Source organism: Furipterus horrens, unplaced genomic scaffold (assembly GCF_987537825.1).
Source record: "Furipterus horrens unplaced genomic scaffold, mFurHor1.1.pri manual_scaffold_11, whole genome shotgun sequence".
Lineage (NCBI taxonomy): Eukaryota > Metazoa > Chordata > Mammalia > Chiroptera > Furipteridae > Furipterus > Furipterus horrens.
In genome coordinates this window covers 100,828,139-100,851,118 of record NW_028327181.1, presented here as the reverse complement: position 1 = coordinate 100,851,118, position 22,980 = coordinate 100,828,139, and the positions used below count along the sequence as shown (strand labels likewise).

At 66.5% G+C, this 22,980-nt stretch overlaps 4 protein-coding genes across 10 annotated transcripts; 3 read left to right on the top strand and 1 right to left on the bottom strand.

Annotated features, from left to right (window-relative positions):
• Positions 1-1,029: 1,029 nt before the first annotated feature.
• DUS1L (dihydrouridine synthase 1 like) lies at positions 1,030-6,553 on the top strand. Of its 2 annotated transcripts, none has more exons than XM_090292125.1 (14): positions 1,030-1,188; positions 1,873-2,118; positions 2,568-2,676; positions 3,092-3,142; positions 3,452-3,564; positions 4,042-4,124; positions 4,230-4,333; positions 4,511-4,655; positions 4,897-4,993; positions 5,072-5,241; positions 5,499-5,641; positions 5,852-5,889; positions 6,028-6,103; positions 6,193-6,553. In XM_090292125.1, the coding sequence occupies exons 2-14, from the start codon at positions 1,882-1,884 to the stop codon at positions 6,330-6,332; spliced, it is 1,506 nt and encodes a 501-aa protein (XP_090148251.1). In that variant the 5' UTR covers positions 1,030-1,188; positions 1,873-1,881; the 3' UTR covers positions 6,333-6,553. The 2 variants fall into 2 exon arrangements, with proteins under 2 accessions (XP_090148251.1, XP_090148252.1); XM_090292126.1 differs by having other exon boundaries at positions 1,031-1,188; positions 5,072-5,160.
• Positions 6,554-6,795: 242 nt separating this feature from the next.
• Positions 6,796-11,654, bottom strand: GPS1 (G protein pathway suppressor 1). Of its 6 annotated transcripts, none has more exons than XM_090257223.1 (13): positions 11,601-11,654; positions 9,966-10,058; positions 9,444-9,625; positions 8,988-9,152; positions 8,769-8,904; positions 8,603-8,680; positions 8,430-8,490; positions 8,083-8,168; positions 7,863-7,957; positions 7,661-7,766; positions 7,505-7,585; positions 7,287-7,424; positions 6,796-7,210 (listed from the first exon to the last, which is right to left on the bottom strand). In XM_090257223.1, the coding sequence occupies exons 2-13, from the start codon at positions 10,041-10,043 to the stop codon at positions 7,001-7,003; spliced, it is 1,416 nt and encodes a 471-aa protein (XP_090113349.1). In that variant the 5' UTR covers positions 10,044-10,058; positions 11,601-11,654; the 3' UTR covers positions 6,796-7,000. The 6 variants fall into 6 exon arrangements, with proteins under 6 accessions (XP_090113349.1, XP_090113344.1, XP_090113345.1 ...); XM_090257218.1 differs by lacking the exon at positions 11,601-11,654 and adding an exon at positions 10,782-10,865; XM_090257219.1 differs by lacking the exon at positions 11,601-11,654 and adding an exon at positions 10,782-10,865 and having other exon boundaries at positions 8,430-8,487.
• Positions 10,906-14,434, top strand: RFNG (RFNG O-fucosylpeptide 3-beta-N-acetylglucosaminyltransferase). The gene is made up of 8 exons (XM_090257225.1): positions 10,906-11,222; positions 11,568-11,616; positions 12,049-12,151; positions 12,238-12,391; positions 12,618-12,706; positions 12,787-12,952; positions 13,335-13,420; positions 13,505-14,434. Exons 1-8 carry the CDS (start codon positions 10,956-10,958, stop codon positions 13,584-13,586), a joined length of 996 nt encoding a protein of 331 aa, XP_090113351.1. The 5' UTR covers positions 10,906-10,955; the 3' UTR covers positions 13,587-14,434.
• A 6,162-nt stretch (positions 14,435-20,596) lies between these two features.
• On the top strand, positions 20,597-22,437 carry LOC149999105 (carbonyl reductase [NADPH] 2-like). Its single transcript, XM_090291133.1, has 8 exons — positions 20,597-20,736; positions 21,127-21,224; positions 21,310-21,464; positions 21,551-21,593; positions 21,681-21,780; positions 21,890-21,975; positions 22,139-22,256; positions 22,334-22,437. The coding sequence occupies exons 1-8, from the start codon at positions 20,685-20,687 to the stop codon at positions 22,435-22,437; spliced, it is 756 nt and encodes a 251-aa protein (XP_090147259.1). The 5' UTR covers positions 20,597-20,684.
• Positions 22,438-22,980: the final 543 nt, after the last annotated feature.

The window sequence follows — 22,980 nt, the reverse complement described above, 5'->3', positions numbered from 1 at the left end:
CAGCCGGGTCCTCAGGCGCCCTGGCCGCCGCGGGAGGGAGTGGATGGAGCCGCACAGAGAGCTCGCAGACTCCCACTTCATTACTTCCGACCGCCGTTCCGTCGCTTAAAAGCCCCGTGTTTCTCACACGCCGCGTGCCTCTGGTCAACTTCCGGGGCCCGGGACGGCTGCGTCTACCAACCCCGGTCCCGCCGCCACGCGAGTCCGGCGTCTCCCGCGGGCAGCCGCTCGGAGCAGCAGCAGAGGGAGCCGCGCTGCGTGGCGCCGTGGGTGGGCGTCGCCCCGGGCCGGGGGCTCGCTGGCGGGACTTGGGGTCCGGGCACCTGCCCGGGTTGGGGGTTGAGTCCCCGACGCAACCGATTGAGGTTTCTCTCCCTCGCTCCCTCCCTTCTCTTCTAATATTTTTTAAAGCTTTTTAAAAATTAACATTAGGGATAATAAATAATAAATACAATCTTAAAAGGAAACCGAAAAAGCGAAGAGGCGGCGACGCAGTCGGCCCCCGCGAGTCCGCACGCGACGGCGCGCCCCGAGGCCCGGGCTGGGCCGCCCGGCTGGGCGTCGTCCGCACGGGAGGCGACCGCGGGGCCCCGAGTCGGAGCGGGGCGGCCCCGGCGCCCCTGCAGCGCCGCCCCGGGAAGGGGCTCCACGCCGCCCGGTGGCCGCGCGGGAGCCTCGGCCGGCTCTGCAGTTCCGTGGCGGGGCGGGGCGTCGGGCAGTGACCCGCGCGCAGGAGGCGCGGAGAACCCGAAGCCAGAGGGAACCGTGGAACCACGAGACGCGCGGCCGTGCTCGCCGGGCCGGGGCGGGGAGGGGCCCAGCGCGGCCCCGGGAAGGCCGAGGTCCCCACTTCTCACGATCTCAGCCCCGGCCGCGGCACGGGCGGGACCCCGAGTTGCCGCCCCGACCTCCAGCCTCTCGCGCCCGGCCTCTCCCCTCCGATCCCGCGCAGGCCCCCCGCCTCGGGCGAGCCCCTCCCTGGCCGGAGGTGGTTTCCCGGGGACGCGTTTGCCGCCGCACCGCGGGCCGCCCGGACCGCCCTGGCGGAGGCACCTTCCGGCAGCCCCAGCGCGGAGCCCCGGGCTCGGCTGCGGACCTGCGGCGGCCCCTGCACCCTGCGCGAGCCCAGAGCCCCGCAAGCCGCCCAGGAAGACCCCGCCGGCGGGCGCCCCGGCTCGGCCGCCTCAGGTGCGTTTCCCGCAGGGTCTTGCCGGGCGTTGCCGCGGCCTGGCTACTCCTCCACCGGGGCCGCGCGTTCCCCGCGCGCTTGGGGACACCGGTGACGTTTAGGTGGTTATTATATGTAATTTCAGTTTCCAAAAACACCCAACACGCAGCTGGGTACTCGGCCATTAAAGTAATGATCATGCTCAGCGATCGCAGGCCCAGGCTCCCGGCGAAAGCCGGCCGGAGCCGTCCCCACTGGGTGGGACCAGGTCAGTGCCAGGAAGGGGGTTCCCTCCAGGCGGGCGGGGGGTGCTGCGCTCTGAGCTCGGTGAAACGGCCAGGCCCCACCCCACCCCCGAGGAGGCAGGGCAGGAGGGTGAGCCCGGTTCACATCTCCAGTGATGTCCCCACTAGGTGGTCCCGCCTGGGGGGTCCCCAGGCCTTGCAGTTACAGCTTCTTTCCGTGGTGGCCTCTGTGACCAGGCACCCCTGAGACGCTGCTTCCCCGATTTCATTTACTTGTCCCAGTGCAGTCAGGCAGAGCCAGAGGCTAGATGACCTGCCAGGGTCTCTGCTGGAAGGTGACATCCCTGGGTATCGTTTTATGGCCGATACCGTTGGCGCCTTGGTGTGGCCTCGGGGACAGTGAGGGCCGCCCCCCACGTGGCTCCGTGGCCTGGCTGAGCCCCTGGTCTGCCCCCACAGTGTGCAGAGATGCCAAAGCTGCAAGGCTTTGAGTTCTGGAGCCACACCCTGGGGGGGGCCCGCCACGTGGTGGCCCCCATGGTGGACCAGAGCGAGCTGGCCTGGAGGCTGCTGAGTCGCCGCCATGGGGCCCAGCTTTGCTACACGCCCATGCTGCACGCTCAGGTCTTCGTCCGCGACGCCCACTACCGGAAGGAGAACCTGTACTGCGAGGTGTGCCCCGAGGACCGGCCCCTCATTGTGCAGGTGCGGGCCTGGCCCCTGGGCGCCTGGGAGCACCTTCTCCTCGGCCCGGCTGGAGGGCAGGGGAGGGGCCTGGGCGGGGCCCTTGGAGGCCAGGCGCGCTGCCACGGCCTTTCCCAGGGCTTGCCCTCGGCCTGGGACCTGGCTCAGACCTCGGCGAGTGGACAGCGTGGCCTCTGGGAAAGGTCCGTAGCCCATGACGTCCCCGTGTGCCGTCTCTCATGCCGCCTCTAGCAGAGCGATTAGGGAGAATGACTCTGTTCTCAGCAAATCAGTGACACTGACTTTCTCAATGCAGAGAAATTCTGTGAATCTGGCGGTGTGGCAATGTGTCCTAGTGTAGGGGTTCTGTAAGCATTTAGGACAGGAGGCCATGCTCCCGTCACCCCCACTGGGTGGCCAAGGGACCAGGGTCTGACTGGGATTCATGGCGACTGTCCTGCCTCTTCCAGTTCTGTGCCAACGACCCGGAGGTGTTTGTCCAGGCGGGGCTGCTGGCCCAGGACTACTGCGAGGCCGTCGACCTGAATCTGGGTTGCCCACAAATGATAGCTAAGCGGGGTGAGTTCAGGTCCGGGGTGGCGGGCAGGCACGGCCTCTCTGGGCCGGGTGGGCACAGGCATCTGCTGGATCTCGGAGGGGAGTCGTCGGGCTTCTCCGGTTCAAAGCGTCCTGCTCACAGGAGGCCCCGTCACACCCACGTGCTGCGCAGCCCCAGGGCCCACCCCCCTTGTGAGGCGGTCAGCCTTTCTTCCTCGCGGGGCTTGAGGAGTGGCAGGGCGGGCAGAGACCATGTTGGGTGGGCCTGCCATTCAGCGCCCTGGAGCTCGGGCAGCTCAGGGACTGTCTCCCGGAGACACACTCAGGGAGGTCTCAGCCCAAGGCTCTGTGCACGGATGCACAGCTCATGCCGGAGGCTCGGGCCTGTGTGGACGCGGGAGGAGGAGGGTGCAAAGCACCTTGCTTGTCCCCGCAGGTCACTATGGAGCCTTCCTGCAGGAGGAGTGGGACCTGCTCCAGAGAATGAGTGAGTTGGCCACGCGCCACCTGTGGGTGATAGGGCCGTGAGCGGGGTGGTGTGGAGGAAGATGGTGGCTGGCAGAGGCTTCCTGGCTGTGGCCCTCTCCTTGCTGTAGAAGGTGGCCGTGGACAGTCAGTCCTTGCCCAGTCTTGGTCCCTCCAATGTCGTGGGGGATGGAGGCAGATATATCAGCTGCCACAAGAGGGGGCCATCTGTACGGGGCCTGTGCTCCTTTGGGGACTCAGCTGTGGGTCCGCACACCCTGCCTGAGGGTAAGCGCCAGGGTTCTCAGAAGCCAACTCTCCTTGTCCCCAGTCCAGCTGGCCCATGAGAAACTCTCTGTCCCCGTTACGTGCAAAATCCGTGTCTTCCCAGAGATTGACAAGACCGTGAGGTACGCCCAGATGCTGGAGAAAGCGGGCTGCCAGGTGAGGGGCCCTGCTCCCGGGACTGTCCCCGAGCAGCTCACCCTCGGGGGGTGGACCGGAATCACGGTGGCCTTGAGGCTGGATGAGGGTGGGTGAGCCCCGTTGTTGCTCACATGAGGGAGGCGAGTACTGGGTGCGGGGAGGCACCAGGCCTCTTCACCCCCCACCAGTTCTGGGTTCAGGTGGGTGACTGTTACTCCCTTGTACCTTGGCCTTGGACAGTGGGGGTGCCGCCACTTCTAGGAGGGCGGGCCCTCGAACGGGGCTAGGCTCCTACCCTGCACCCTGGTGCACCCCAGGGCAACCGCTGCCCCACATGCAGCCCAGGGGCCCAGGGTTGGGGGGGAGAAGGGCCTGAGAGAGCCAGGCCCAGGGAGGCCTCCCCTCCACTCTGCGTGGAGGCTGGTGCCCAGAAGCCAAAGGGAGAGGGTCCCCTGGGATTCGTTTTGGGGCTGAGCCAGGACTGCTGTGTCCCAGCTGCTGACGGTACACGGGCGCACGAAGGAGCAGAAGGGGCCTCTCTCAGGCGCCGCGTCTTGGGAGCACATCAGGGCCGTGCGGTGAGTGGGGTGAGATAGGGCGGCTCTGCCCTTTGGGCCCCAGGGAGAGGAGCGCCTGCGGGGACAGCTGCTGGGCACCGCCCTGAGGGCCCCCTGTCCCTACAGGAAGGCAGTGTCCATCCCCGTGTTTGCCAACGGGAACATCCAGTGCTTGCGGGACGTGGAGCGCTGCATCCGGGACACGGGGGTGCAGGGGGTCATGAGTGCCGGTGAGCCTGCGCCACTGCCCATCGGGGAGGGGCGCCCACGTGACACCAACGGGCTCAGGCCTCTCGCTGTGCTCACGCAACCCCCCAGCTCTGGCCTTGGTGTGACGTGGCGTGGGAATGGGGGTGTCCCTCCGGGGATGTGAGTGCCCTCAGCCTCCAGCCCCCTTCCCCCCGCAGAGGGCAACCTGCACAACCCCGCCCTGTTCGAGGGCCGCAGCCCTGTCGTGTGGGAGCTGGCGGAGGAGTACCTGGACCTCGTGCGCCAGCACCCCTGCCCCCTGTCCTATGTCCGCGCCCACCTTTTCAAGCTGTGGCACCACACGTGAGTTGACCTCCAGGCAGATGCTGTCTGGTCTGAGCCTGCCTGGGGCGCTGGGAGTTGTAAGACAGGCCTCCGGAAACATTTACCAAGATTGTTTGCCACCAAGTCTGGCCCTGAAGGGCTAGGGGACAGTGACGTCAGGCAGGTTGGGAGAGAGGCAGTTCCCCTCTGCCCAGGGCTTGGGGTCGGTGGTCTGGAGCTGGGCAGCGGGCCGCCCGTGACAGAGCGCTGTGTGTCTCAGGCTGCAGGTGCACCAGCAGCTTCGAGAGGAGCTCGCCAAAGTGAAAACCCTGGAGGGCGTCGCTGCCGTGAGCCAGGAGCTGAAGCTCCGGTGTCAGGCAGGTGCGGGGCCTGGGAGCGCCCAGCGTGCGGAGGGGGGCCCGGTTGGTGACCCAGGGCCCTCTGGGCTTTTGCAGGAGGACATGTCCAGGCAGAAGGAGGGGGAGGAGCCCTCGGGCGGCTTGCTGTTCTTCCACTGGATCTGCCAGCCCTACTTGCGGCCAGGGTGTGTGCCAGCGGGCGTGGGCGAGCCAGGCGCGGCACAGCCCTCTCTGCCCCATCTCCCCAGTTGCCCAGCTTCTCTCCTGTGCGTGGATGTCTAGGTCTTACTCACGTTCTCCTTTCCGACCCCGGGTGGGCACCCTCTGGGTTTCGAGATGAGGCCAGGCTGCCTTCTGTGGCCACAGCCCCACTATGGGCTCAGTGGCTGGCCCTGGGGTCCTGGTGCCCCAGCCTCCACGCTGACCCAGCCCCAGCAGCCTGACAGCTAAGCTGCTGGGACCGTGGCTGGGGGGTTGCCTCTTGTAGGCGTCCCCAAGTCTGCCCACTGACCTTCCCTCTCAGGCCCAAAGGGAGCAAGGAGAACACAGGCGCCCGCAGTAAGCGGGCCCTGGAGGAGGAGGAGGGCAGTACGGACTCCCTGTCCAAGAACAAGCAGAAGAAGCAGCTGAGGAACCCCCACAAGACCTTTGATCCTTCGCTGAAGCGTGAGCTGCTGCAGCTGCTGCCCTGCGGGTTGGGACGGGGGCCCTGGGGTCCCGCACCGAGTTTGCTATGCCTTCTGCCCCGCACCCTGCCCCCCGCCCAAGCGGCCCCCACGGCCCTGGGGAGCAGGGACGCCCGCCAGGCTGTGTGTGGGGCGGCTATGCTGGGAGCTCGCCCAGCTCACCCAGGACCTCTCTGTGCTCTTCCCACAGCCAAGTACGCCAAGTGCGACCAGTGTGGGAACCCGAAGGTGCGCCCACCCCCGCCGTGCTGCTGGGAAGGGCTCCGGCCCAGGGGTGGTGGGCGGGCTGCTCCCTGCTGACTCGACTCGGGGTCCCTGGGCGGCCCAGGGCCCGCGGGCGAGGCTCACTGGCTCTCCTGTGTCCAGGGCAACAGGTGTGTGTTTAACCTGTGCCGCAGCTGCTGCAAGAAGCAAGCTTTCAAGGAGACTGCGGACTGCCCAGGTGAGGGGCACTGGCTACCCCCGCCCTCACCGCCCCCCCGGGCCCTGGGCGCCTCCTGAGCCCCATTTCCTTCCCGACTCCTCTGCCAGGTCACGGGTTGCTTTTTAAGACCAAACTGGAGAAGTCTCTGGCCTGGAAGGCGGCCCAGCCCCAGCTGCACGAGCCACAGCCGGCAGGGCCCGGGGACCCAGGTGGCTTCCCCGAGGTCGTGGGCAGTGCCCTGGCCTGAAGGGCTGAAGGAGGCTGATGCACCGCTCCTCTGAGTCCCCTCAAGGAGACACCTTTACTCAGGGAACCTCCTGCTCCTTCGCGTGGAAGGACAAGCTCACGGTCCCCTCCGCCCGCTGGGCCCAGAGCGCTGCACGGCTCCCAGGCTCCCGGGCTGGACCGGCCCTGTCTTCGCGGCCATGTGCGTTCCAAACCGAACAATAAACCTCAGACGTGCACAGAGCTGGCCTGTGGTGCCCCAACCGCACTGCGCGCCGGGAGGGGGTCCGGGCCCGCGGTGCTACGAACGAGGGCACCAGGCGGAGCGCCTCCTGCCCGGGCCATCGTAGCCGCAGAGCCCGCGGGCCCTGGCCCAGGTGGGGATCTCGCTGCTTGAATGTGAAGGCCCAGGGGCCAAGGACCAGGCCCTGCCCCAGAACCAGCCCCAGGGAGCCGCTGTGGGAGGAACAGGGCGAGGGAGGCTGTTCTCAGGCTGCCCTTTAATGGAGTGAGGCTCACACTGTTTGCAGCCCCAGAACGGGGGGCCACAAGGTGGGGCCCAGGCGTGCTCTCCTCTCCTTCCAAGCCGCCCACCTCCCTAAGCACAGCGAGGCCCAGGCAGGAGCCCCCCGAGAAGTGCTGGGAGCGGGGGCCCAGGTGTCTGGGGTGGAGGCGGGCACACGGGCACCCTCACATGTTGGTGCTCATCCGGGACTGGCTGTTGGCGGGCGTCAGCTCCCCCTGGCTCCCTTCCCGGGGAGGGGACTTGACATGGATCTGGTTCCGCAGCACGGCCGCCCGCAGGATCATGGCCTTGGCGCGGCGCTGGAACTCCTTGCCCATGAGCAGGGACTTCTCGAAGGTGGTGCTGCGCTGGTCCACGTCCCGGGCGTACAGGATCTGCAGGGGCTGGGGTTCAGCGGGGCCTGGGCGCTCCCGCTCCCTCACCCACCCCGGCCCCGGCCCCGGCGGCCACCTTGCTGTGGGAGTCGATGCGCGCGTTGATGAGCCCCTCCAGGATGAGCTGCGTCAGCTCGTCCTCCAGCGCCGCCACCGTGGTGTTGAAGGCTGTGGCCATCCTGCGCATGTCGGCTGACACGTAGGGGCTGAAGTACTGCAGAGCGGGGGGGCATCAGCCGCGCGCCTCCAGGGGCCCCCCCAGAGCCTGCCTCAGCCTGCGGCCCCCCCACGTACCTGGATGAGGGCACGGTTGCGAATCTGGGTGTACAGGGTCCTGACGTGAGGGGCCAGGTACATGTCTAGGAGCAGGTTGTCCTGGCAAAGAGAGCTGGTCAGGGGCCGCTACCGCCGCCCTCCCCCGCACCCGCTCGCAGCCAGGCCGGCCCTCACCTTCATCTCGTCCAGCATCTTCAGGCAGGAGGCGTACTTGGACTCGTAGAACTTGAAGATGATGTCTCGGATCTGGGGCTCCAGCTCCAAGAACAACTTGAAGGAGCTGCAGGGGCCACACTCCTCAGAACCGCCCTGCACCCGCCCACCCCGCGCCCACTCCGCGGGAGGGCAGCTGGGACCCTGCGCCCTGCACCCCCACCTGCTGGAGATAACGTTGCGCTGCAGCTCCTGCCGATCAAAGGTGGCCAAGGCGCACAGGCCCCCGTACACAGCCACGTTGCTGGGGGACAGCAGCTGCGGGGGAGAGACCCGGGGTCACCGCGGGGCTGGGCAGAAGCCAGGGAGGAAGCACAGAGCTGGAGCTGGTTGCCCCCACCCCCACGCCAGAACGCGAGCACCCCAGGGCCCCGCCCCCTCACCTCCGGGAAGTCGCAGTGGTCAAAGGAGGCCAGGAGGAAGCACTTGGCTGCCTGCTTGTACTTGCGCGCAGCCAGCTCGGCCAGCCCTGCGGGGGGAGGGCGGTGCTGGCTACCGAGGGGGTGACACCGGGAGCCCCCACAGGGCGCCCTCCACGGGCAGGTGCCCAGAAAGCCGGCGCAGCTGTCACTGCTGTGGGGCCTCGCGGGTGCCCGGAGGGCGGCCGTCAAGGCAGCATCCGCACCCCCGACCACGGGACCCGGGCCGGGCAGGGGCTGCTTACGGGCGCGGACTCGAGGGTCTTCCCGGGAGGACAGCCACCAAGGCGGAGGCAGCTCGGGGCCCTCACCTGCAGCACACTTGAGCTTGGTGAGGATGGCCTGGGTCTGGCTGTCGCGCTCCCCACGCTGCTGCAGGGGAAGGCGGCACGTGTGAGCTTCCCAGGCTCGGGCCGACCCCGCAACCCTGCCGGAGGGCAGCACAGGCGGGCGGGAGGGCGGACGCCGGGCTGGGGGCAGTTACCTCTGCGATCTCGGGGGTGGACTCGGCCTTGCTGACGTAGCTCAGCACGTGAGACCAGTTCTGCAGGTAGACGCTGACCTGGGTGGGGGCGGGGGCGGGGGCGGGGTCAGTAGGGACGCCCGTCCGGCCCAGGGGCCCCGCCTGCCCGGTCCCGCGCAGGGCCCACCTTGATGACGTTGAGGCACATGTTGATGACGTGCTTGGCGCTGGTGCAGTAGTCCCGGGCCCGGGAGTAGCACTTGAGGGCGTTGCTGAGGTCCCCACAGTCAAGGTAGTGGTCACCGAGGTCGTCGTGGCCGCGCCTGTGGGCCCGGCCGTGAGTGCGCACCGCCCAGTGTGGGCCTGGCCGCCCCGGGCCCCCTCCCGGTCATGCCCGGGCTGGCACCTGATGCTCTCCTTGATGGAGTTGCCCTTGTAGTTCTTCAGGTCCGTGTCCAACTTCTCCAGCTTCAGCAGGGCCTTCTTCCGCGTGGCCTCCACCCACGCCGTGTCCAGGGGCGGGGGCTCCACGCCACTCTCGGGGACGGCGTCTGGCGCGCTCTGCAGGTCCCTGAGGGAGGGCCTGGCCATCAGCGCTGATGTGCCGGCAGAAGGGCTCCTCCCAGGGGCCCCCCGCCCACAGGGTACACAGGGGCAGCGGGGGGCAGGGGGCGCACGGAGAGCAGAGGACGCCCTGCTCCACGCCCGAGTAACGGCACAAGCGTGGGCGCAGAGCCTGCGCTCTGAATCCTCCCAGGCCAGACACTGGCTGCACAGGAGAGGCTGGGAGTGGCCGACAGGTGCGGCCGCCATCACAGCCGCGCGAGGGCCCCAGACGGGGACACAGCTGGCCCGGCCTCACCTGGTGGCCTCTGAGAGCTTCCGGTGGATCTCCTCGTACACGTCCACGTTGAAGGTCCTCTGCACGAAGGACAGCGCCATCTTCAGGGCCTCGCCCCGCAGCGGCGGGCAGTGGTCGGCGATGAACTGCAGGCGCTCGATGCGCATCAGGCCGCTGTAGCTGGCCGCGTACTGCTCCAGGTCCTGCGGGCGGGCGCACTGAGCGAGGCGGGGACGCGCCAAGTCCCGCCGGCGAGTCAGGCGCGGCCCCCACGCTGAACGCTGACCCTTCCCCCACGGCCAGAGGCCTGGAGCCTGCGGGCCGGGACCACACCCAGGGGGCTGGGCTGCAAGAGCAACGTGCGGGTGGCCTGGGACAGGGCTGTCCCGGAGGGGATAAGGGGGGTGCGGGGTCCTGGGCTAACACCCATCGCAAGGGGGCACTGGAAGCCCTAGAGGTTTCTGGGTCAGAGCGAGGCCTGGCCCGAGTGGGGCACCCCGCCTGGACCCCCAGAAGCACTGCCACCCCCACCAAGGGTCCTACCAGGGTAGGGTTCTCCACCACGTAGTTGACATCGGGGGCGTTCTGCGGGTCCTCCTGGGGGTCCACATCAATCTGCATGGGCTCCACGGCCCCCTGCAACAGGGCACCCTGTCACCGCGAGCAGGGCACGCCCAGGGCGGTGAGAGACCCTCACTGCGCCCCGAGCTCAGCTCTGCCGGCCCGCCCCACCGTCGCCAGCACCGCTCCTCTGGGGGGGCTCCTCGCGGGACCAGCGGCTCCCAGAGAGGAGCCGGGGCAGGTGCGAACCGCCCGTCCTCAGGGCGGGGCGGCCCCGAAGGTCCCTACACGTTCCCAGCCACCGTCCTGAAGCCGCTTCCTCCGAGCCACTGCGAAGGCTCGGGGCCGACCTCAGCCCGGGAGAATCCCGGGCAGCCCGCGCAGCCGTGCGGGCGGGACGGTGCCGGGGCGCCGGCGGCGGGCTGCGGCCCCGGGCCCCTGTCCTGGGCGGTACCTCGTAGAGCAGCGAACAGGCCGACAGGCTGGCGCTCAGGCTGCAGTCCCCGGCCGTGCCCGGCAGGAAAACGTCTGCCCTACTGCTGGGGGGCGCGGCGGCCGCGCTGGGGGCCGGACTAGCGCTCATTCTGTCCTGACTCTCTGCACCCCCCGACCCTGACACAGAGCTGGCTGGCTGCTGCGGGGAGAAAGAGCGTTAGCGCCGCGGGCCTGCCGGCGCCGACGCGCGGAACGCTGCGGGGCTCGAGGCGGGCGCGCGGGCCGCTCGGCCGGCCTCGGCCTCAGCCTCGGCTCCGGCCCGGCGGCGGGGACGCGGGCGAGCCGCCGGCCGCGGCTCGTTACCTGCAAGTTAAACACCTGAACCGGCAGCGGCATCTTCGCTCACCCCGCCGCGGCGCGCCGTCTACTTCCGGGGCAGCGCGGCCGCCGCTTCCGGGTCGCGACGCGGGCGGGGCGGCTCTTAAAGGGGCCGCGGCGCGCGCCTGGCCCGGGCGCTGCCGGCCGGTCGGCGGCCGCATGAGCCGCTTGCGGGGGGCGCTGTGTCGGGGCTGCCTCGCGCTGGCCGCGACCCTGGCCGCTCTGCTCCTCCTCCCGCTGCCGCTGCCCCGCGCGCCCGCCCCGGCCCGCGCCCCGACGCCCACCCCCGCCCCGGGCCCGCGCGCGCCCCCCTCTCCCCGCCTGCGGCCCGACGACGTCTTCATCGCCGTCAAGACCACCCGGAAGAACCACGTGCCGCGCCTGCGGCTGCTGCTGCGCACCTGGATTTCCCGGGCCCGCCAGCAGGTGGGCCCCGCCCCGGGACCCCCGCCCGGCCGCAGCCCCCGCGTCCCGCATCCCGGGGACCCCCCGCGCCCGCCCCTCCTGCTCCGCCTTGGGCTCCGGGTTTGGGTGGGCTCTCCCAGCGTACACGGGCGGAGCCGCAGAAACTTCTGGGAGCACAGGGCGGGCCCCCGCCACCTTGGACCTGCTTGCTGCGCGTGGGGGGCAGGCTGGGCCCGGGACCCCCCACCCCGTGCCCCGCGGGCCCCCGCGTCCGAGCCCCGGCCTGGCCGGAGGCCGCCCTGCAGCCCCTCCTCCGTCCCTGGGGCCGAGGCCCCGCTTCAGGCCTCACAGGCGCTCCCTCCCTAGACCTTCATCTTCACGGACGGAGACGACCCCGACCTGCAGCTGCGCGGAGGTGAGTGTCCCCCGGCCGAAGCGCCCACGGGCCCCCCATTCCCCGGCTGGGCCCCAGGCTCGGAGGCGCCAAGCCAGCCGCCCAGGGGCACCAGCTGGTGGAGGGCGGCGCCCACGGCCACACCCTGCCCGCCACGCTCCGCGCCCCCCTTGCCGCCCGGCCACGGCCCCCCGCCGGCCAGTCATGCCCACCTCGGGCGCGTCCTCCGGTGCGTCTCCGCTCCCGGGGCTCCAGGGCGTTGCCATCGGCCTGGGCCGGAGAGGTCAGCCGCGCGCTGCGCTGGGCGAGGCCACGCCGGGCCTGCGGGCAGCCGAGCCTCGGGCCTCGGGGCCTGGAGCGGAGCGAGGCGGCGGCGGCCTGCGGGCAGCCCCGATTGGGCCCGGCCTCTGGGGCAGGCTGGCGGCCCTCACGCCCGTCCCCCCGACCCGCCAGGGAGCCACGTGGTCAACACCAACTGCTCGGCGGTGCACACGCGCCAGGCGCTGTGCTGCAAGATGGCGGTGGAGTATGACAAGTTCCTGGAGTCCGGACGCAAGTGAGCGGTGGCCGCGCCCCTGGGGAGGCCGGGAGCTCGGCCCCCTGCGCCGCCGCTGAGACCGCCCGCGCCCCGCCCCGCCGCAGGTGGTTCTGCCACGTGGACGACGACAACTACGTGAACCCCGCGGGGCTGCTGCGCCTGCTGTCCTCCTTCTCGCCCAGCCAGGACGTCTACCTGGGCCGGCCCAGCCTGGACCACCCCATCGAGGCCACCGAGAGGGTCCAAGGAGGTGGAACCGTGAGCACTGGGGCCCGGGAGGGGCAGGTGCCCACCCGCTCACGCGGGTCACTCCGGGAGCCCGCTCCGTGGGAGGGGCCGGGGCCCGCAGCAGCTAGGCGGCCGCAGCTCCGTGCCCTGCGCCCCGGAGCCTCTGCCGCGGACCGGGGCTGCTGAAGGCCTAACGGGTGACACCCCAGTGTCCAGAGTCGGGCGAGGGGCTCTGACTGGCGGCTCCCCCCCCCAGGTGACCACCGTCAAGTTCTGGTTCGCTACCGGCGGGGCCGGGTTCTGCCTGAGCAGAGGCCTCGCCCTGAAGATGAGCCCGTGGGCCAGGTGAGGGGGCGCGGGGCCGCCGGCTGCCCGGGGGCGGGGGGCCGAGGGCCGGGCAGCGCTGACCGGCCCCCGCGCCCCAGCCTGGGCAGCTTCATGAGCACGGCCGAGCGGGTGAGGCTGCCGGACGACTGCACGGTGGGCTACATCGTGGAGGGCATGCTGGGCGCTCGTCTGCGCCGCTGCCCGCTCTTCCACTCCCACCTGGAGAACCTGCGGAGGCTGCCGCCCGCGGCCGTGCTGCAGCAGGTGCGCGGGGCCAGGCCCCAGGGAGGGGCCCCCGCGTGTGGGGGGTCGTGGGGGGGCCGCCCAGTGTCTGTGGGCTCGTTTGCAATGAGCTCCCACTGGCCTTTCCCAGGTGGACGGGCCGGTAGAGGGCGGTGTCTGGGGGGTGATGGGAGTCACAGACCACGCCCCCGGGGCAGGGGATCGGTTTGGGGCAGTGGCACCAGCTGCCCTCCTGTGGTGGCTTCGGTGCTGGCCGCGCCCCTCAGCCCGTCACCCCTCGGGGCTGTTCAGACCTGGCCCTGAGCACCCAGGGGACCGAGTGGCCTCTCCTGGCTGGACCCTAAGGTGGATGGGGACACTGGACGGGGTGGTTAGAGAGTGAGTCACCCTCCTCTGCTCCCAGGTGACTCTGAGCTATGGGGGTCCAGAGAACCCACGTAACGTGGTGAACGTGGCTGGGGGCTTCAGCCTGCAGCAGGACCCCACACGGTGAGTGGGCCACGGGGAGGAGCTCAGAACCAGCCCGCCCGCTCGCCCTGCCCGTGACCCTGACCCCTACGTCCAATTTTTCAGGTTTAAGACTGTCCACTGCCTTCTCTACCCGGACACGGACTGGTGTCCTGTGCAGAAGCGGGCTGACCTCACCTCTCGGTGACTTTCGACCCCTGACCTAGGGGTAGCTTTAGGGCAATGCCTGCCCCGTCCTGGCCCCAGCTGACTCCTTTAGGTGGTCACAGCCACAGCCACATCTTCGATGAGGGCAGCCGGCAGACAAGGTCTGGCCCGTAGGCTGCCCAGGGTCCCTGGCAGGCCCGGGGACCAGGCCCTTCGGGGAGTGAGGACAGCACTGCCTGCCCGGCCCAGAGGTCCAGGTTCTAGTGGCAGCTGCCCCCCCACTCCCGCCCCCCCAACCCCACCCAGCCCCAGAGGCTCGGCCCCACCTCTAGAAAGGTCTCCCCTAGGGTCTGGGGCTGGGAGGGGGCTGGTGTCCGTGCCCAGAGCTCTCCCTGCTGGAGAGGGCTCCCCGGGCACCCCGGCCCTGAGGAGGGGCCTTTCTCAGAGGCTTTAACTGGCAGCCTCGGGGAAGCTGTCCACCCTACCCCCGCCTTGAGCCCCACACGGCAGCTTGGTCCCGGGGCAGCAGCACTCAAGGGCTGGGCCCATTAGCTGTCCTCTTCGGCATTTCCCTGTTGACTACAGGCCACCCTGGGGGCTCCTTAGCCAGGGCCCCTCTTGGGTTCCTCAGCCAGCCCCCCTCACTGGGGGCCTCGAAGATACTCCTGCACTGACTCAGGACCTGTACTGCTCTTCTGTCCCAAGTCCACGCAACAGGAGCCTTCGTGTGGGCCCCCTGAGGGGCGAGCCCGCTCCACCCATGCCAACCCATGTGCTGACCCTCCTACCGGCTCCTTGTCCGGGAGGGGGCCGGGGCAGCCCGCAGGCCCTCTCTGGCTTCTTGCTGCGCTGCTGCAATAAGCGAATAAAAGTCTGATTGTTACTTTCTCTTTGGCTTCCTGTCTTAAAGGGGTGCCCCTAGCAGTTCAGCTGTGCGTAAGCCGCCAGCAGCTCCTGCATCCCCAGCCCCGCCAGCTGGGGTGCCCACAGCCCTGAAGCCCAGCAGGGAGCTCCTGTGGGAAGTGACGGCCCGGACAAGCCTTGTGCCTGGAGGCGACCTTCCCACGTAGCATGCTTGCTCTCCATACGTTACAGAACTAGTGTGCGTGTGCACACGGATATGGGAGTGTACACAGCTGTATGTGTGCATGGCTGTATAAACATGTAAGTGTCAGGGTCCCCCTGGGGAAACGTCAAGACTTGGAGCCCCGCGCAGGCCAGGCGAAGGCGAGGAAGCCTGTAAGGCCTGACCGGAAAACGGGAAGCTGGGTGCATACGTGCCTCGGTGCCATAGCCAGTGGGCCCGGTGGGACTCGGGCCGTGAGAAAATGCTCTGTGTCCTTTGAAGCCCTGCTCTTCTACCTCCCTGGATCACTTTATCATACCAGCAGCAGAGGTTTTTACTCCAAATGAATGCACCCTCCCTATTTTATGGCCGTCTGAAGGCTGTGTGTCCAGCACACCCTGACCCGAGGGAGATCTCAGCATTCCTTCCGTTGTTATCCCTGAATAGCATCTGTTCCCTGTGTCCAGCATTGCTTAATGTCGGTTGATGACCTTTACATGCATGCTATGCGCCCTTAAGCTGACTGCGCTCAGTAAAAGACCCTGGGGGAAGGCAGCCGGGGCATCTGTCTCTCAGACATGTGCCGGCCTTCTCTCCCCTGGCACAAGCTGCCTGGGAAGTCTTCATTTCCTCCACGACACCCGGGGATCTGCGGGTCGGGGGTCTGCAACATGTAAGCAGCTGTGTACACAAGTGTGCGTGTATACATTAATGGGTGCATGGCATGGCTATGTAGGGTGTGCAGATGTGTGCAGGGCTGTGTATGTAAAGGGGTGTGTGTACACAAGTGTGTACGTGGCTCTGTGTGTGTGCGTTGCTGTAGTCATGTATGTGGCTGTGCAGACGTGTATGGAGCGCAGACGAGCAATACCCAGATCAGGCCAGTGTCCATGTGGCTGCTTTCTGTCTGACCCATTGGTGCCCAGTCAGGAGGAAACGCACCCCAAGAGCACATGGCGGGTCAAGCATCCTGGGAGCGCAGCACAGGCCACTGACTGCCTGTGCTCAGGAGCCACCTCCCGTGTTTCCAGACGCGGAAGGTGCGGCAGCCCCAAGACCTGGGCCCCAGCTGAGCCTCCCAGACCACAGGCCTCTCCCTGTTCCCGGGCACAGGCCAGGACAGCGTCAGACCGGACCAAACTGCCTCCTCTGCGGCCCAGATCCTCCCTCTCTGGGTCCAGAGGGACTGTCATCCCAGAGCGTCCTAGAACCCCCAGGGCGCTGGCCCCCAGTTTCACAGAGAAAAGCTCTCCATGTGACAGAGAGACGGGCCTGGGGGGAGCAGGCAGAAGCAGCGGAGGACCCAGTGGCCTGGCCTGCTGTAAGAAAACCGCCCTGACCCCCAGAAAGTCACCTGGACCCGTCGGCAGGGCCCTCCGCTCCGGGGCTGCGGGCGCCAGGGGCTGTGTCTGCAGCCGGAGCTGCCGGCCCACAGGGCTGTGCGGGTGAGGGTGCCGCAGGGTGACAGCTTCACGTCACGGAGCTGCCGGCCCGCCCACTCCTGCCCCCACCCCCGCATTCCTGCTGCCCTGGCCCTCCTGCCGAGCCTAATCCTGGGTGGAGCCGTGTGGCTTTCCGCTCTGAGTGGAGACTGACCTCAGTGGCCGGAGGGATGCTGTTCTCAGGCTGGTTCCGGCGGCTCTTACTGCGCCTGTACAGGTAGTTTTATTACTTTTAAGCTACTGTGCGCGGCCTCGCATGGTTTTCCTTGAGTGCCCACGCTGCCCTGCTGCGGGGGAGGTCGTGGAGCATCCGCTGTGTCAGTGCAGTCAATGGGTTTTAAAGATATTATTTATTATTTGTTTATTTCTAGAGGGTAAGGGAGGGAGAAAGGGAGAGAAACATCAATGTGTGGTTGCCCTCGCACACCCCCAATGGGGAACCTGGCCTGTGCCCTGACTGGGAATCGAACCGGCAACCTTTTGGTCCACGGGCCGGCGCTCAGCCCACTGAGCCACACCAGCCAGCGCGACAGCCAGTCCTAGAACAGGGTTTCTGTTCCGTATCGATGTCCCTAGCCCTGGCCCTGCGACGCCTCGGGAGTTTTCTCATTCCTGTCTCCTGCCCCACGGTCAGCTTGGGACCATGGCCCCGCCAGCTGCTGGCCACACAAGGGTGGTCCTGAGACCAGAAGGGCCAGCACAGTGTCCAGGGAAGAATGGGGTGGGACTGCAGGGTCTTAGGTCTTTTCAACCCCCACTGACCAGAAGAAAACAAAATATTGTGTGGGCTGTCTCTTAACATCCTTCCTGGAGGGGGCGAGCATTTTCCCAGCCCCCAAGGTCACGTTCAGAGGCGCAGGGACCGGCCCTGGGTGCGATTCTGGCCAGGCAGGATCCCCAGAAGCCTCTGAGACCAGGGAGTGGCAGCTCTGTCTTAGGACCCATCACTTCAAGGGCTGTCAGCTGTGCCCCACCCTCAAGACCCAGCCTGTGTGACCAGCTCCAGGGAGTGTCAGGGTTCCATCCCCTCCTTAGCTGTCCCGCAGGGGGACCCTAAGCAGCAGCCCTCTCTTCCCGGGTACAGGCTGTCCCAAGGCGGAGCAAAGATGACTGACAGATGGAGGGCCTGAGAGCCACGCCAGGACTGCAGGAGCCCAGTGGGGCGACCCCCCGAGGAGCTGACGCCCCACTGGGGCCCTGAAGCCAGCTGCCAGCAAGGAGAGAGCTGGGCCCAGCTGCTGACACAGAAGCCTGAGAGTAACCCAGGAGGACTCAGCGCTGCGGCCCCTGGGCTGGGCAGTGAGGAGCCTGGCAGGGCGGAACCCAACTGTGGGCTGGGCACCGGCCCCTGAGAGACGTCCAGCCAGGCAGCCAGCTGCAGCCAGGGGCTCTGGCCATGCCGGGTGCCCTGTCCTCCCTGGGCCCCTGGGCCCTTCCCCTGCAGCCTGGAGCGTGGCCTTTCCTGGGGGCACCCAAGGGCTAGTCTTCTGGGAGAGCCTATCCCCTGAGAGCCCCCTTGTTCCAGAGGCCTGGCCTGGATCTGGTTTCGGGAAGGTTTGCTCCAAGACCTTCACGTGAGAAACAGGAAAAGCAAATGAACCTTTGTCCAGACCCACGCCTGCTCTTCCCTGTGTCAGGGCAGCCCCTGCTCCTCCCTTGTGACACACACACACACACACACACACGCGTGCGCGCGCGCGCGCGCGCTAAGCTTCCAGTGCCCAGCTCAAAGGCTTCCTGGGAGTCTCCCGGAAAGCCAGCCCGCCTTCACTTCACCTTCCCTGGCCCTGTTGCTGCAGCCTCTGCTCCCCCAGACCCCGCAGCCCCTGTTGGGGGAACCCAGCCCACTCTGCTGTCTCTGGGCTGTGTGCACATGCTTGTGTGTGCCCAGCTGCCTCTGCCCAGGGCAGGCCCAGGCTGAGTGGAGATCAGCAGAGGGCCTGGCAGTGACCAGGGGACTGGCCACAGGAGGAGCCGCTGAAGGCACCAGAGTGCCATTTACGTGGCTTGGGGGCTGGGGGCGGGGGGGTGCGGGGCGACAGTGACTAGTTTCTCTCTCCGGTCTGGAAACAGCACATGAAGGGCAGCTACCCAGCTGGTCAAGATTTGGGGGTTCAGGTTTTTCGCTGGGTTTAGGTTTCTTGCTGGTTTGTTGTTGTTTTAAAGATTTTATTTATTTACTTTTAGAGAGAGGGGAAGGGAGAAAGCGAGGAGAGAAACATCCATGTGTGGTTGCCTCTTGCACGCCCCCAACCAGGGACCTGGCTCACAACCCAGGCCTGTGCCCTGACTGGGAACCAAACCGGCAGCCCTTTGGTTCAGAGGCCGGTGCTCAACCCACCGAGCCGCACCAGCCAGGGCTGGTTCATTTTTTAAGAAGAGAAAATAGCAACTTATTTCTGGTGCCAAAGCGGAGGGCCCCTGGCTCCCACCTCCCAGCCCGGCGCAAGCAGCATCCCAGGTGTGTGTCCTCTCTCTCTGCCAAGGCCTCACGATCACCCAGGTGTCTGTAATGTCTGTAATGTCCAGTTCCTGTCAAGTAATAAGCCTGTACCTTTTCAATACCTCCTTATGGTGCTTCTGAAATACAGTAAGTCCTCACTTAATGTCATGCACAGATTCTGGGATACTGACTTTGAGTGACAGGGCGTATCACAAAATTAATTTTCCCCTAGACTAATTGAAAGAAACAAGAGTTAAGTTTTAATGGCATATTTCTGGTCACAAAAACATCAACAAACTTCTAAATAAAGACTCAAAACACTCCTGTTAACCTGAAAAACATAAGGCAAAGTGAGAGGCAACAGCGTGTATTTGAGATGGAATAATAACTACCTATTGAGCCCTGGTGCAGCTCAGTGGATTGAGCACCGGCCTGGGAACCAAAGGGTCACTGGGTCAATTCCCAGTCAGGGCACAGGCCTGGGTTGGGGCCGGGTCTCCTGTTGGGGGCATGCGAGAGGCAACCACACGTGGATGTTTCTCTCCCTCGCTTTCTCCCTCCCTTCCCCTCTCTCTAAAAGTAAATAAATAAAATCTTAAAAGAAAAAGATACTGGGGGTCCCCTCCGAGGAGACGGGGCGGTGTGGATGAGCCCGGAGGGGAAAACACCACCTGTCGCAGGAAGGCTTGCCGCTGGCGCAGACGACATAACACGCCACAGCTGCTTTCTATTACCTCTGCGAACAGCGAACAGTTGTTCGGGATACAGTGTTGATTTAGGCCCAGACTGAAGGGTATTCTGCCCTGTTCTAACTAACGTACCAAAGGTCAGAGGCATCCCACGCGCACCTGCCTGGGAGGCAGCTCTGGCTCCATTTTAAAGGGGCTCTGCTAGTATTTTTACACTTCTAATGTTAAACATTGAAGTCGATGTGAGCTATACCTACATTTAAGAAAAATAAATAAAAACAGGAAGTTCATTCTTTTCCAAACCACTTATGCAAGTTCAGGGTCTCCGGTGGCCAGTCTATCCCTCAGCTCAGGGCGAAGGCAGGTCCCACCCTGGGCAGGCCACCCTCTTCCCCAGGGTTACTCACAGACACAACCCTCCCTCTGACAGGGACGATGTGGACATGCCAGTTCACTTTGCTTGTGGAGAAAACCCACACAGACATGGGGACAGTGCACACAGTCCCCACAGACAGTGGTCTCCATGGGGAATCAGTTTCCTTTCTCATTAACTTACAATGAAGTGATCTTGAACAAAACCATGTTATGGAAGGACCTGCTGAATTACCGGTTCTTTAATCTTTGTGTTCCTGAAATAAGGAAACCTTTCCTCTTAAGCTGCCTCTGACTTACAGCAGTTTGGTAAATGATACCTTGGTAAGCTGCATTGGCTCATCTCTTTTTCTCCCCACCTGATCCCACCTGGGCCTCTAGGAGGCGGGTGACCTCAGAGAGAAGCCCCTCTTCCTGGGGCCAAGCCTGGGTCCAGACCCAAGCCTGAGTGAGGGAGCAGTGACAGGCCCACCCTCCTGTCAGGGCCACACCTGGAGAGCCTGGGGCAGGTGTCACATGCCACTGGTCCTGGGAACCCTGTAATTCAAGACTGGGAAGTGCTCACACACCCCTCAGACTCATCTCCTGCAGTGAAACTGGCATCAGAGCCCACAGGTGTCAGTCCTGTGTCCCCACCAGAATAATCCGCCCATCTACCCCAAGGTGCAGTTCCAGTGAGAGGAGGGGAGGGGTCTAAGTGAGCACCCCCAACCCAGCAGCCACACCTCAGAGGGAATGAGGCTGCCACAGTGGCCCCCAGACTGGGGTCCTGGTGGGGTCAGGTTGGTGGCAGCAGGGGACCAGCCGGCCTTAAGTACAGTATGCCTTAGCCATCATCCAGGGCACCTGCCCAGCATTGGCAGGGGACAGCACCAGGCCGTCTGCCCCCAGCTAGCCAGGAAGGAGCGTACACCACACCCCAGGGTTTATTTTAATTAATTTCCCAAAACCCAGGGTGGAGCTTCCGATTGACACCTTCAGGGGGGGTGAGTGAGGAGGGCAGCCCCTTCCATGGGATCAGGTTCCTGTGAACCAAGAACAGAAGCTGCACAAATCCCCGGCCACACCCGACTCCCCAGCCTACAAAACCTCCTCTCCTGCTGGCGGGAGGCTGCAGATCGGCAGCATGAAGCTCAATTTCAGCAACCTTAGGGCCCTGGCGACAGGGGCGGGGCAAGGTGAGTTTAGCGGGCAGGTAGGCTGTGGGAGCCACCGAGGCCGAGAGCAGGGTGGCCTGACCCGCAGGCTCACAGGCCTGTGTTAGACAGGACACTGCCCCTCCCTGGTCAATGCAAGACTCAGGCCGGGCAGATGGGGGCTCAAGCCGGGCAGATGGGGGCTCAAGCCGAGGCGTCGGCCCCAGACCCAGGAGGGAGGAGCTGCCCTCCGGGCCTCCCTTGGCCGGATGCTGCTGGCTGGGTCTCTGACTTACCCCCACGCCCCTCCCAGGCCAGGGCCCTCTGGCCGGCACCCTCTCGCTGCTCTTTGCAGAGCAGCAAAGCTGCAGCCCCTGCCCCCGCCTTAACCCAGACGTGCGGGGCCACTGCCTGCCCGGTGCTCCCCTGCAGGGATCGGACGGGACACTGCCAAGGCCCTGCATGCCTCAGGAGCCAGGGTGGTGGCCCTGAGCCGCACCCACGCCAACCTGGTCAGCCTCTCCAAGGAGGTGAGGCGCTCAGCACGCCCCCACTCTCGGCAAGGCCTCCTGGGCCTCCTGGACCACGCTGACCCCTGCCCAACGCCTCCCGCAGTGTCCTGGGATCGAGACCGTGTGCGTGGGCCTGGGCGACTGGGAGGCCACGGAGCGGGCGCTGGGCGGTGTGGGCCCCGTGAACCTGCTGGTGAACAACGCCGCCGTGGCGCTGCCGCAGCCCTTCCTGGGCGTCACCAAGGAGGCCTTCGACAGGTGGGAAGCGGGCCGGGGCGCTGCGGAGGGGCTGCTGCGGGGCGGGGCCGATGTGAATCTGACCCGACTTGCCCGCTCTCCCCCAGGTCCTTCGGTGTGAGCCTGCGCTCGGTGTTCCAGGTGTCACGGGTGAGCGGGGGGAGGATGGGGCCCCACAGCTGACGCGGCCCAGGTCGCGGAGTGTTGGGGTCAAGCTGCCCCTCTCTCGACGTCCAGGTGGTGGCCCGAGGCATGATCGACCGCGGAGTACCTGGCTCCATCGTCAATGTCTCCAGCGTAGCGGCCTACGTCACGCTGCCCAACATGGCTGTCTATAGTGAGTCCCTGCCCCCGGCCTGCACCCCGGCCCGCTGGGCTCCGGGGCTGGGCTGCCTCGCAAAGAAGTCTGCGTCCCTAAAGGGCGCTTAGTGCTGCCCTCCCCACAGGCTCCACCAAGGGCGCAGTGACCATGCTGACCAAAGCCATGGCCATGGAGCTGGGGCCACACAAGGTGAACGCGGGCTGCTGGGGCGCTGGGCTGGGCCTGCGGGGGCCGGGCGCAGAGAAGAGAAGCGGGGCAGTGGGCGTGAGAGGCCTGGGGGCCACTCAAGGCCTGGGAACACAGTAAGCAAGCTCGGCCCTGTGGGAGGCTGGTCCGCTGCCTGAGGCCGCAGCCTCCGGCCCCTTGCTCCCAGATCCGGGTGAACTCCGTGAACCCCACGGTGGTGCTGACGGCCGTGGGCCAGCAGGTCTTGAGGGACCCCGAGTTGGCCCGGAAGGTGAAGGAGCGGCACCCGCTGAGGAAGTTTGCAGGTCAGCGGGCCGGCGGGGAGGGGCGGACGCGTCTGCAGCGGCAGGACAGCGCGCTGACCCCCCGCCGCCCGCTGCAGAGGTGGAGGACGTGGTCAGCAGCATCCTGTTCCTGCTCAGCGGCTGCAGCGCCTGCACCAGCGGCTCCAGCATCCTGGTGGACGCCGGGTACCTGGCCTCCTAGAGCAGCGTCCTGGCGCTGACAGCGGAGGCCCTCGGCCCCGCCTCCGCACGGCCCGCCCACCCCGCGTGCCCTGGGTCCACGCAGAGGCCCTGCCGACCCCAGCAGCCCATCCCGCACCCAAGCCCCGCGTCTGGCCACGCACCCCGCACCACCACCTCGCTGCCATGAGACCCCTTCCCCTGTCGCCCTCACCCACTGAGACCTCCGCTGTACTGGGGTCGATTTGCCTAAATAAATAAATGGAGGTCATTCTGGAACCGTCGGCTGCCAGTGCTCTGGAGGGGCACACCTCGAGGCTGGGGCCCTAAGGGACTGTGGAGGCTCACACTGCACCTTCCATGAAGTTAGGAGGGAGGAGACTCCGCGCCCGCCACACCCAACCTGCCCGCGCAGGAGGCGGAGGGCAGCCTGCAGCCATCTTCCCTTCCCTGAGGCTCTGTCCTCGTCCTTCCGCCCGTGCCTGGGATCTGCCTGCTGCAGGTCGGAGAGGGCAGAGTGTCTGTGGAGCTGGGGCAAGTGCCCCGGACCCGAGGCCATCCCCGG

What these genes read in the sequence shown, in the direction of transcription:
- DUS1L (XM_090292125.1), top strand. Translation starts at nt 1,882, where the DNA reads ATGCCAAAGCTGCAAGGCTTTGAGTTCTGGAGCCACACCCTGGGGGGG. An exon ending in GAGCACATCAGGGCCGTGCG is followed by an intron (nt 4,125 to 4,229) that starts GTGAGTGGGGTG and finishes CTGTCCCTACAG; the next exon opens with GAAGGCAGTGTCCATCCCCG. An exon ending in GCAGGGGGTCATGAGTGCCG is followed by an intron (nt 4,334 to 4,510) that starts GTGAGCCTGCGC and finishes TTCCCCCCGCAG; the next exon opens with AGGGCAACCTGCACAACCCC.
- GPS1 (XM_090257221.1), bottom strand. Translation starts at nt 10,566, where the DNA reads ATGAGCGCTAGTCCGGCCCCCAGCGCGGCCGCCGCGCCCCCCAGCAGT. An exon ending in TGGTGGAGAACCCTACCCTG is followed by an intron (nt 9,626 to 9,965) that starts GTAGGACCCTTG and finishes GCCCGCCCGCAG; the next exon opens with GACCTGGAGCAGTACGCGGC. An exon ending in AGATGCTGGACGAGATGAAG is followed by an intron (nt 7,586 to 7,660) that starts GTGAGGGCCGGC and finishes TCTCTTTGCCAG; the next exon opens with GACAACCTGCTCCTAGACAT.
- RFNG (XM_090257225.1), top strand. Translation starts at nt 10,956, where the DNA reads ATGAGCCGCTTGCGGGGGGCGCTGTGTCGGGGCTGCCTCGCGCTGGCC. An exon ending in GGGTCCAAGGAGGTGGAACC is followed by an intron (nt 12,392 to 12,617) that starts GTGAGCACTGGG and finishes TCCCCCCCCCAG; the next exon opens with GTGACCACCGTCAAGTTCTG. An exon ending in AAGATGAGCCCGTGGGCCAG is followed by an intron (nt 12,707 to 12,786) that starts GTGAGGGGGCGC and finishes CCCGCGCCCCAG; the next exon opens with CCTGGGCAGCTTCATGAGCA.
- LOC149999105 (XM_090291133.1), top strand. Translation starts at nt 20,685, where the DNA reads ATGAAGCTCAATTTCAGCAACCTTAGGGCCCTGGCGACAGGGGCGGGG. An exon ending in TGGTCAGCCTCTCCAAGGAG is followed by an intron (nt 21,225 to 21,309) that starts GTGAGGCGCTCA and finishes CGCCTCCCGCAG; the next exon opens with TGTCCTGGGATCGAGACCGT. An exon ending in GCCCAACATGGCTGTCTATA is followed by an intron (nt 21,781 to 21,889) that starts GTGAGTCCCTGC and finishes CCCTCCCCACAG; the next exon opens with GCTCCACCAAGGGCGCAGTG.